Source organism: Denticeps clupeoides, chromosome 19 (genome assembly GCF_900700375.1).
Source record: "Denticeps clupeoides chromosome 19, fDenClu1.1, whole genome shotgun sequence".
NCBI classification, from domain to species: domain Eukaryota; kingdom Metazoa; phylum Chordata; class Actinopteri; order Clupeiformes; family Denticipitidae; genus Denticeps; species Denticeps clupeoides.
This window is the reverse complement of record NC_041725.1, coordinates 3,753,425-3,765,989: the sequence shown is the minus strand read 5'-3', so window position 1 is coordinate 3,765,989 and position 12,565 is coordinate 3,753,425. Positions and strand designations below refer to the sequence as shown.

Below are 12,565 nucleotides of genomic sequence, written 5' to 3'. Positions count from 1 at the left end.
CACATAGTAACACACAAACACATAAAGCAAGGAATAAAAAGAACGCATATAAATAACAGATGTGCTCAGTTAGCTGATGTGTGGACAACCCTGGCTCACCTGGTTCTTCTTCATCAGCTGCTGGACAGCCTGCAGACTGCTCCCATGCTCTTGTGAGGTGGCCATGGGGAGACGCTCTTGCACCCACAGCTAAGAATGCAAAAAAACATGTAAATTATCAATTTACAGTTTTACACCCTTATGTTGTATGTTGATTTTGTTCCTGTCAAGAGACACATGCCTTTTGGGCCATTCATCAGCACCCTCAGTCGTGACACTTTTGCACTGCCTGTGTCCCATGTTTTTACACTTCTTGTACCACAGTTTATGTAAGGTATGTAACCTTGTTTACATGTTACATTTTGGAGTACTAACCTCTATGTAGCTGAAATCACAATAAAAATCCCTTGAACTTGAAATTCAGTCACAAATTCAGTACAGCATGCAAACTCCCAATATTTGAAGTGTCAGACCATGACCCGAAGATGAATGCCATATTGCCTCATAGATAGATATGTAACCTATCACATGTATTCCAAAATGAAATCTGATGTCTATCACATATGTACAATACATTAATGTGGTCTATATTAGACTGTACATTGGCAGACTGTAGATCATTTATTCTGTAAAAAAAGCAAATGCATGAATAAATACAGTATTAATAGCTGAAATATTAAGTGCAGTGTGACAGAAATAACATGGTTTGCTCTCTACTCCAGGAATAATGATGGACATGGCAAAGTCCACACTTACAATCTCATCCTCCAGGTCTCTGCCTACTTGGTGGACTTCTTTAGATGCGAGGAGGATTCGCCTTCGCTCTTTCAGTGGCTCAATGAGGCGGACAATGCGCGTTTCCACGGCAGCCTGCCGCTCAGTGACCTCCCCCATGACCTGGGTCTGCTGAGGGAGAGAGGCAGCCTGCTGCTGTAGCTCCCCCACCTCATGATACCACTCCTCCATCTGAGTCTCCATCGTCTGAAATAATGGCAGAGAGTGGGGACATAGAGAGAGATGAACAGAATGAGAAACAATGGAAGGAAACAAAAAAAGAAAGGAACAAACAAAAGAAAGAAATCATGAAGAATAAATGGAGAGAAGGCAAATGAAAGGAAGAAAAAAAAGATAAAAAAGATTTGAGTGAAAGGAGATAAAAAGTTACATAAACAGGAAAAGCAACAGATGAAAAAAAAAGGTTGGGAATGAGGGAATGAAAAATTGAAGCATGTAAAGAGTTGGAGAAAAGGAAACGTTAGTCAGAAAACATCACTTTTGTTCAGTGGGAAGAGGCTCCCATTTCCAGTGAGGAAAAGAGAGAAAGAGGTGAGGAGGTTAAACAGGACCCACAAACTGAGAATTCAGTCCATGATGCAAGACTCTGAAGTTTGCTTCATATCAACTGAATGCCACACATATTCTTTTCTGGGTTATACAAACCTAGGTATATAATGCATGATATAGGATGCATTATAATACAAACAAGCAAAACATCTTACAGTAAATTTACACAAAGATGGGACTGAAGAACGGAGCTCCATTTAAGTACTGTGAGGAGCCATAAGCAGTTAATACTGTCACAAAGCAGAACACACAAATTCATAATGTATAAGGAACTCACAAGTTCATAGAACTAATGTGTTATCAATAGACATTTCACAGGACTTATTAAACCTCGTTCATTGTCATTTCCAGCTTTTGCCATGAGGCAAAAGTTTCAGATCAATGAAAGCCAGGACAAACCACCTTAAAAACAGCTTTTAAACTTTATAGTTTATTTTTCATTTTACGTCTGTCTTATTTTCAGCCTTAATTAAATGCCTAACACTGCACCTTAAATTTCATTGTTCCTTGAAAAGTGACAATGACAATAAAGATTTATCTTATCTTTATTAGCCTTTCACTGGGGTCAATAACTCTTGAAAGAAATATCAAGTATAATCTAAGGTTTAATCTAAATCTGACAGCATATTCACACTTGTCACTACCTTTCATACACATGATACGAATATTCATGAGGGAACTTAGATCTTCATTTCATTCAGAACACAGCATTCCTTCCATTTTCACTTTCACACTTTAAAAATTAATGTATATGGTCATTTCAGTGGGGCCGAACGGAGACCACACCCCGCATCCATTGTCCCAGGGATGGGAACTTTGATTAGGAATGAGAAGTAATGGAGAGTGAGTAGGTCATTTCAGTCTGAGCATGCTCAGAAAGTCATTTTGTGCTGTGGTGGCCAAATGTGAAAATGCCAAAGGATCACTGTGTCTTACTGTAACACCAGATCTAATAGACAAACATAGTAAACAAAAGTAGGAGTCTCCTCAGAGATGCATAACATTGATTAACACAATAACACACTTCTCAGCAATGGAAATTTTAGGCTTCAAGGATGTGCAGGATTAGCACAGAGAAAGAAAAAGAAAGAAAGAAAGAAAGAAAAACAGAAAAGAGCAACAACTGAATGAATGCTACTGTACCCCTTATGAAGATGGCTGACTTGTGGGACAGGTACAGAGCACAATGCCTGGCTGAAATGAACTCAAAGCAGCTCAATGCGGCGAGATGCTGTCAGAGAGGAGAATGACAAGTGTGAAGTGAATCTGGTCTTTTACTATGTTTCACCAGACCTGTGGACCCAAATTTCACTCTTCTATTAACCCGTGTTTGTTTTCATATTGTTTGATAGGTCATAGGTCACAATTATTAGGCAAGTGAGTATTTGGACCGTATCATCTTATTAATACTCCAAGATGTTTAAATATTAATTGGACTGAAGCATACCAGGTGATGTACATTGGGTAATGAGGGAGGGTGTGGCCTAAGGAGATACCCCCTGGTATCAAGGTGTGCAAAATTACTAGGGAGCTTCTTTTGTTATAATAATACATATAATGACGAATGCTAATGGATCATTAGTTCGCATGTTACATATTATAGTGCAGGGCTAGTTATATGGTGCCATATGCTATGCGTTTATAGTCTGGGTTCCAACAGTTAATGGGTTCTGTCTTTCCCTGTGATATTGAATTGCTGGCAGGTTGAATGTACAAAGGTGGCTGTTCGTTAATAAAGACTTATATTGCCACATATTACTCGTCTCCTTCAAAGTTTCCAAGTGTTTTTGATGTGGTTTAAAGCGGTATCAGATGTGGCAATAAAGGCAGCTTCACTTTCCGTGACACAGCGTCCACAATTGCGGCACGCTCATCCCACATTTCCACTGACCGGAGAGTTCAGTGGGTGCCAGATGACAATGTCACAAACAACCCTGACTACATAGAACAAATAAGCACATTTACATCTTGCCCCACTTACTCTGATGTCACAGGTTCTTGGTTACATATGAGCAAAGTTTTGGGGGCACTTCAGAGCTGATTGACTGGCAGCGACACTGGTTCCAAATCAGCAACTGCCATCGAAATGTCACTAGCACCAGAGGTGGAAAAGTGGAAAAGGGGTTTTCTTGAGCTGCAGTGAGTAAACACAGCATATTGTCTGCCGAGTTTGGAGAGCTGGAGTCTTGATCCACAGCCATGATAAATAGACAGTTCCAACTGTATGAGGCTCAGGTTCAGCTAGCTAGTACCTCCAACGGCTGGTCAGATCAGCATGTATGGATGGCCATTCTGGTGCTATATTGCAACAGATGCTGGCATTAGACTGTGTCTTTGTGGCCATTGACATTGACTTTCAAAGTTGCTCAACACATATGCTGTGCCTGACCAGAGTGTACTGAACACCGCCAAGCCTGGTTCACGCCTAACAATGCTGTAATTCAAAAGGGAATTACCAACTGCTGTAGATCTGGTGTTTGGCAGTCTGATGACGTTTTTGGGGCAATCGGTTCCATCTTATTTTCAAAATCTATGGAAGTGACTAGAGATCGTCCACCACTGATCACAAAGGGACAGAAAGCTGTCCCAAGAAGTGGGCCTATGATGCCCAAGGATGGTCAAAAAAGCCTTGTGCCCAATCCGGACTGTTTAAAACTGTACCAACCAAAGGCAGGGATGCGTTTGAAAGCAAGGTTTCTGTGTGTCTGTGTTTTCTATTCATGGAATGTGAGATGGTATGGATGGTGTGAAGGATGGTGTATGGGGAGGAATTAGGAAACCAGGAAGTGTTTTCAGAATTAATGAAAAACAAGAGTGGGTTGAATGTATAACGGTAGCTACCCATTAATAAAAAAAGCTGGCTCATCTCCTATAGAACAGAAACAACTGCATTAAAAGTAAGTTGATAAAAATATATTTTAGATTAAACTACTCAACCACCAGAGTCTATGTGATCTAGTTAACTACTTTAACTTGACATACATATACAGTGCATCTGGAAAGTATTAATTTATTCAGCGCATCACTTTTTCCACATTTTGTTATGTTACAGCCTTATACCAAAATGGATTAAGCACGCAACGACATAAAGCATGCAGCCAGTATATCAAAAAGTGTCTTCAGGACAACTCAGGACAACTGTCCTTGAGTGGCCCAGCCAGAGCCCAGACTTGAATACGATTGAACATCACTGGAGAGATCTTAAAATGGCTGTGCACCAACATTTCATGTTGTTATTACGGGCTGTTGTGTGTAGAATAAGGCTATAATATAACATGTGAATACTTTCCAGATGCGATGTACATAAACTGTTAAACTTGACCTAAATTTCTGGTTAGATCTATCCACAAAACAAGATCTTTAGCAAGCTGTCAAACAAAACGTGTGTGTACCTTCAAATTAATTGCTAATCCTAGAGGTTCACACACTCATGCCAAACACATTTATGTAATATACTGCATCATTTTGCTCAGAAAATAAAAGATCAGGTAAAATAATAGAATAAAATGAATATTACTCGTTTTTAATAAATAACAAGTATTTTGTAAGATAGGAAGTTACAGAATCAGTCAGTCACAATACCTGGAGTTTCTTGAGATGCTTGTTGATGCTGGTGAGATCCTGACCATAATCCACATTGGCCAAGTGGCTATCCAGTTGAGCGAGCCGTTCATGCAGGCTGGAGTAACTTTGCACCAGCAGGTCGGCGCGGTTGGCCTCAAACAACTGCCGCGCCTTGGCCTGGGTGGTGCTTTCCAGCTCTTTCCAGCATGCACGGATCTCCTCCAGCTTCTGTGTTACCACCTCACTCAGTTCTGGCTTCTCCTGAATCAGCTGCTGACCCTCCTGTAGCTCAGATAAAACCATAAAACCTTAGTTTAGTTACAATATGTCTTTGTTTTACACCACACACACACACACACACACACACACACACACACACAGAGGACAAATTTCACTGTGTGCACCCTGTGCTGTGCTGCTGTGTATCACATGTGACAATCACTTCACTTTTTTTTTATATACATATAATGTCCTTACTGCTTGCCTTGAACTTGAACAATGGATTCAAATCATAAATCTGGATGCCACACCAACAGAAATAAATAGTGCCTCTTCTGGATTATGATGCACCTACATTTTACCTGCAAGTATCCCAGGACCTCACCCCTAAAGCCCATGTGGTTCATTTTTACTGAATCCAGGACATACTGTACTGCTTGAATATCAAGGCTGATGGGTTAGTATTTGTAGCCAGTCAGTGAAATTGAAGATTTGATGTCACAGTGGGGTCTTTGCTCCAGAAATCAAATATACTGAAACCAGCCTCGGAGCAAAGTACCATCCCCACACATTCCCCCGGCACCTTTCATGGCTGCCCACTGATCACCAAGTTAAATACAGAGGACGGATTTCTTGGTCTGCACCATGTGTTGTGCTGCGCTATTTCTCAATGACAATCACTTCACATTTATAGCCAGGGAAGAAACAAATATGACCAAATATGACCAGTGCATTTAAACTTATTCACAAACCAATAAACCTGCATTTACAAACCACACAAACCATTACAAATTTGTGAATAGCTTTACATTATTTCTAGATTTTTGAAACGTCCCTGATGACGCTCACTTCACAAATGTGTTTTTTGTTAAAAGGTAGCCAATCATATGTCTCCAGAGTTTACAGCCAATTCATCAACTCATGTTCGAGTTTGATTTAACGTTGGCTACATTGCGCTACTTTTGTGCATTGGAAGGAATTACGAAAACACAAGTTTCGGAAAATGAATCAGGAGAAAAGTCATGAATATAACGCAAATGCTCCAGTGTTTTCTTGGGGTAGTAACTGTGTTTCTACTGAATTTAAATTGAAGTTACCCAACTCGCTCAGGTCAAGTGGTTTCCATCTGTCACATGTCAACACAGACAGCCTGGTGTCTGGACATACTCTGGATACAAGAATATGACAATAATAATCTAAAAATTCTCTGAACAGCAAAATTCTTACAACGCAATGAAAAGGGACGTGCAGCTGTCCGCTGAGTGTCCATCACCAGACCATTTTATATTGCGTATATTTGCGTCTATGTGCAGGCTGACCAGATTAAAATGTGACCCGACACGATAGGTCATTACCAGCAGGTAAACCCACATCACGCCGACTAGCTTGATTCCTTTTTGGCAAGTCAGTGGCGCAGCATGATAAGTCATAGAATTGTCTGAGAAAACCGATAGATTGGTTTTATTGAGTGTTAATCCATTTTTCACAAACAAAAACCTCAGAAAGCCGCTTCCTGTTACAGGGTTTTGTCTGGCATCAAAGAAGCAGCATGTGCCTGACAATGAATTTAAAATAAATATTTATGCTATTTTAAAAATACCAATTTATACCAATAATATTTGTATACACGATTCACAAAGCATCAGGAGCAAATTATGCAGGGACAGCACAAGGTTGTGTGACACAAACAGCATCAGGGCGACTGATGTTGGGATGGCAGGCACATGAGACTCTAACAAGGCTAAAAACAGCACGGGGAGTGGAGCGTTATATAACACGCTCTCACTGCTGACAGCTCAGGAGATCTGGCAGCTCTAACAGCCACTCGCCTTAGCAAACACACACATATATATATATAACCACACTATCAGAACCCGTCCCGAAACCACAAATAAGAATCCTGTTAACCCCTTTATGCACTGGGCCATGTCACGATCTGGTCCGAAAAGGGGTTACTCCGGTCCGGGATCCAGACCGGAGTTTCACTGTTGTCCTGTGTAATGTTCCCTAATCGTTTTCACCTGTGTCAATTGTATAAAGCTGCCCTGTTCGTTTCTGTCCGCTGTCAGGTCTTTAACGTTATGTTCCGTGTTCACCCATGTCAACGTCTCGGATGTCTCCCCTGTCCTGTGATTCACCATTAAACCCCTGTTTCGTGATGTCAGGTGATAGTGTCCTTCATTCCTCGTCACTCTTCGTCCTGCTCTCTGTGCACCCTCTGCGTCATGCCCGCATGGACGTGACAGGCCAATTATTACAAATAAACTACTTACATTTGTCAAGATTTAAACTTTGATTTTACACTACTACAGTAGCTTTTCCTTTTTGCTCTGAATTTCAATGAAATAAGTAAAAGTTCCCTTTGATATTAGCACGTTGTAAGTTGCTCTGGATAAGGGTGCCAAATGCCTTAAATGTAAATGTAGATGTAAATGATATTACTAATAATGTATGAGAAGAAACACCATTTTCATTAGTTTAATATAGGGATACATGGATAGCCCCATATTTCAAAAACAGTCAGTAGTGGGCATTTCCACCATAATTTAATTTAAACTAATCCTTATCCTAAGTACTTAAACTATCTATCTGCATAGTGCTGTGCTTAACGTCACTGAATGACAAAGGTTCTGAGATCTGAGGAACACAGATGTAAACTGAGAGTACAACCATTCAAACGGAGCTGCCTATGCCATGCATCTACATAATTAAAATATAAAACTGTGATTAGCAGAGGAAATCAGAGAGGAGGCCTGCTGAGGGTAAGCATCTACACAGAAGGTCATTTGTTATTGCTTATTACAGACGGTTAGTTGGTGCTAAAACTGCAAACTAGCCAAAAAAAAGGCCGAGGTAGTAGGGATGGTGGGAAAGAGTGAGGCAAGATGACTGAGAGGATGAAAGGAGAGACACCTACTCATCTCCAAAGACCCACATTTTTGGAAAATTAAGTCGGTGGAGGAGGAGATACTGGGCCTAATTAAACCAGCGCCTTTAGAAAAGTGCAGGCAGAGGGGGTCTGGTCGGATGGGGGGTTATGCAGTTGACTTTTGTGTAGGGTAGAGAGGTGGGGCTTTGAGTTACACAACACAAACACAAAAGCTGAATTTGCTTATACCAGCTATATTCGCTGCCAACAGAGAAGATGAGGTAGCCAGCATATTATATGATATTGTGGCAGGGTGGGGGTCTTACAAATCAATTAATTGATAACGATTAAAATGGTGGAAGTGGGCCAAAGTGAAAAGAAAAGGCTTAATCACACTCATGCCCTTCCATTTCAGTCTTGTTATGAAACAAATCTCAATAATCAACCATGACATTAAGACCAGCCCTGACATATCTAGACATGGACTCCACTAGACCTTGAACCATAGGTTTGAATCCTTGGATAGACTTTGTATGTGTGGCGTTTACATGCTCTCCCCATGTTGGTGCGGGCTTCTTCTGGATTCTCCGGTTTCCTCCCACCATCTAAAGTCATGTACACTAGGCAAATTGGTGAAATGCTGAGCATAAGCAGCGTTACACACCACCACAAGCCTATTAAGGAACAAATAACCTTACATTTTAAAACCAAAAGTACAGTCGGGAGAAAACATAATTACTTTTTTTATTTAGTGTATTTAGTTTATTTCACAATTTTTCCTTCTTTGGAAGATTTTTGTTAGGTTCTGACCAATACAGGAACATCCTACAAGAGCAGCAGTTTTGGGACACTGTTATAAAACCCTTAATTGAACTCTTAATGAACTATTCCTCAGTGTCATTATAAATAATTTATTTTTATAACACAGCATTTGATGTACACAGCACTACACCAGTGTTACACCAATACAGCAACACACCATCAGAATGACCTTCATGCAGAAAAAGAATGGGAGGGGGTGGTTGCCTAGCAACTGATCCATGCTGAACATTGTACTTGTCTTTGTGTGGCATACTTACATGGTTACCTGGATATGTTTTCACCTGCTAGTGACTGAGTGGACAGTGGCTATACTGAAGTATCATAGTATCATAGCTTTCTGCCACTTTCTTTAGTGAGCTATTTCTCTTTGCCTGGACTGCTTTGAGTCCAGGCACAGTGCCTACAGTGGTTTTCACAGTCCACAAGCTCTTTTTCCAATTCAATTGAAATGATTGTTTCCACACCCCACACTAATCTGACCATGTGACATTTTAAGACTATGCTGAGACTATGCACGTATATGATGCTCAATACCAACGTGACAATAGTCTTTTATGTCAACCACCAGTGGACATGAAGTTGACTTCAACACTTCAGGTGTGTCAGAGACTTCTGGAATGGTTTTCCCAGGGGGCCAAATGATGTTAGATAACCATAGGAACGTACAGAAAGAGAAATATAGATGACTCTCCTGTCGACTGTTGATGAATGATTGTGCTGATACTGTGCTTGAATGAAAGCAGTCTCTAGGCCTGGCATCAACTACGGCGGAGCCTCAGGTCTGGATACCATCTGGCATTGTGCTGGTATGGGGCTATGACGATAATGTCCAAGCTGGCGGAATTAGATACAGGGCACCGCCTGGCCACCAAAGAATGAGCAAATGCATTCACGCCCAACTGTGGACACTCAAATCCAGTGTGCAAAGCAAAGGGTGGCTATTTTGAAGAAACAAAAAAATAAAACATAGTTTTGATGCCTTCAGTGAGAATCTACCAACGTAAATGGTCATGAAATTAAAGAAAACACATTGAGTGAGAAGGTTTATTTAGGCGACAGACCCCCCCGGCGTCCAGCATCAGCTGGGTGTACTTACGGGTCCCGAGGCACCGAGTGCAGACCTTATTCCCAACAAATGTTGTCAAAAAAAATAAATTCTCAGATTTACATTTATCAAATTTCCATTTATCAGACGCCCGTATCCAGAGTGACTTACAATCATTAGTTACAGGGACAGTCCCCCCTCTGGAGACACTCAGGGTTAAGTGTCTTGCTAAGGGACACAATGGTAGTAAGTGGCATTTGAACCTGGGTCTTATGGTTCACAGGCGAGTGTCTCACCCACTAGGCTACTACCACCCTAAACTAATCAATACTACAATTTAGTAGAACAACCATTTTCAACAAGCATCGCAATGTGCAGCCCCTCCCCAGGTTACCTGGAGGACCCAGTGTTTACCTGGGAGACACTTTAAACCTGGCAGCGAGTGAAAGCAGCTCCAGCGTTAATTCTGTAGCACCAAGCTTGCTAGAAAGTGTAAAAAGCAAGAGCAGCATCTGGAAGTATTTCGGATATCAACCAGATGAACACAGAAAACCAGAAGTTGTGGCTATCAAAGATTTGAAAGACCATCACTCTAAAATATATGCAAAGTTTTGAGGGGAGTAAAGTTGTTGTTCAAATGTAATATTAATATACTGTTGAATTAGGTTAACTGTAAGACTGGCCTTGTCTTCACTTCTCAAAAAAAAATTTTATATTTATTTAAAAAATATATTAAAATGTTCCAAAAAGTATCAAAAATAGTATCAAAAATAGTGTGACATCGTGACAAGCTCATCCCAACACCGTCCCTTATCCCGTCCCTTATCCCGTAGCAGTGTAGCAGCCTGTAGAACCGGTGCATTCCTTGCCAGCGCTTTTTTTCCATGTCGAGGCGCATGGTCGTCCATGTCCAGTTGCCTGTGTTGGTTCTCTCTCTTTGTCTGGGCCTTAGTTCAGTTCTATTTCAGTCTGTGTGTGCCTCTTGTGTCACAGCCTGGTCCCCTGTGCCTTGTCCCTGTTACCATGTCTGCCTTTCCCCGTTTCCAAACTCCCCATTCCCAAAGCACTGACCCTGAATGTTGTACTTCTGTTTCCTCCTTATCCCTGTTCCCTTGTCCACCCTAGTGTTGTGACATAAATATAAAAACTTTATGTTTTTTGGTACAGAAAATAGTGAAAATCTGGACCAACTAAGCAGCTCTGGCAGCTCTGCTGGTGAAACTAAGCATCCTTCCACCATTTTCACGTCTACGTTTAGACTCAAGACATGCATAGGCTTTTTAGAAATGTGTATTTCTAGAAAAAAAACATACTTTCATGTTCTCTGTGTAAAAAATTGCTTCATAAATAATTTGCACTTCAATAACTTGTACAGTTATTGAAACGATCATCCTCCACCAAAAGAATCACAATCTCAATTGATCTCAATTAGATTTTTTTTTTAAATCTGTGATCTGCATATGAACACAATTCAGTAAATATCTTCGAAGACGGCTCATTTACGCCTGTGGACCACCAGATGTGACCACACCCTTGTCTGTTTCCACGTCTGATCTCAAATTATTAATTCCATGTGTCTAATCACCCGCATGTATATAACCTGCCCTTCCATTTCCATTTGTACACTTCTGGTCATCAGTGTTGTAGGTTTCGTGTCGCGGCATGTGAGACCTATATTCAGTTATGAAGTGAAGTGAGAGTGATTGTTTTAGTCACTGTGTCACGGGTTCACACATCGAAATGTGTCCTCTGCGTCCGGGGAACAATGTGTGTGGACAGTGTCCTGATCAAGGTGCAACTTTACTGTTCGGGATTTCCCACCACTGCCCCATAATAAAATCAAACACTTCTGGATTGTGCCCTCCATCATGTGTGACACAATGAGCAATCCTACAAAGAGGCACAGCTGAGAGTTGAGGACGATGAAGCAGGGAGACACACTGACACTCTCTCCGCCATCCCAGAGAACCGACGTGGAAACCGACTGCACTTACTACCGGTGGCGGTACGATCAGATGGGCAATGAGGGTAGCTGGGCATGGCTGGAGGCTGAAGATGACTGAGCAACAACTAACGCCTGGACTAATGACAGGAACTTGGGATTATAGAATCCTAGTTTGGTTTTGAGAACCTTAATAAATCATAATTAATCATACAGCAAGATACAGCGATTCTCAAGTTCCTGTTTTAAGTACATGTAAATTTAGATAAAATATTATTACTGCTTAATTATTGCTTTTTTTCATTTGTTGTAATGCATTATGTAGCACTGGTTACAAAAGATCTAACACTGTGTCCGTGTAAATAGGACAAGAAAAGGGGACACTTCTTTCTTTCTTTCTTTCTCTCTCTCTCTCTCTCTCTCTCTCTCTCTCTCTCTCACACACACACACACACACACACACACACACACACAAACACATCTGCAGTGCTTCTACAAGTGACCTGATACTTTGCAACATATTTAAGTGCATCATGGAAACAGTAGCCCTGAGCGCCTCAACTGCAGCCCTACACATGCCTGCACTGCACAAGGGCTCATCCCTGTTAAAAAACAGCCCAATTTGCAGCCATGTGACTAGGCAAAAAAGCAGCGGTAATGACACTCCTAATTCCGTTATTAGGCCTCTCTTCTCATGAAGGTTGGCGGTGCTTCAAAGCAG

General features: G+C 41.1%; 1 protein-coding gene across 10 annotated transcripts in view; it reads right to left on the bottom strand.

The window, feature by feature from the left end:
* Positions 1–12,565, bottom strand: part of sptbn4b (spectrin, beta, non-erythrocytic 4b) — a 60,575-nt gene that overhangs the window by 15,963 nt on the left and 32,047 nt on the right. For all 10 annotated transcript variants that reach the window (XR_003743142.1, XR_003743144.1, XR_003743143.1 and 7 more), the window contains 3 exons: positions 4,966–5,229; positions 796–1,020; positions 100–189 (listed from right to left, as the gene is read on the bottom strand). Coding sequence is in view for 6 of the 10 variants with exons in the window: in XM_028961124.1 (XP_028816957.1) it covers positions 100–189; positions 796–1,020; positions 4,966–5,229 (579 nt within the window). In the remaining 4 variants the exon portion in view is untranslated. The remainder of the gene's footprint in view (positions 1–99; positions 190–795; positions 1,021–4,965; positions 5,230–12,565) is intronic.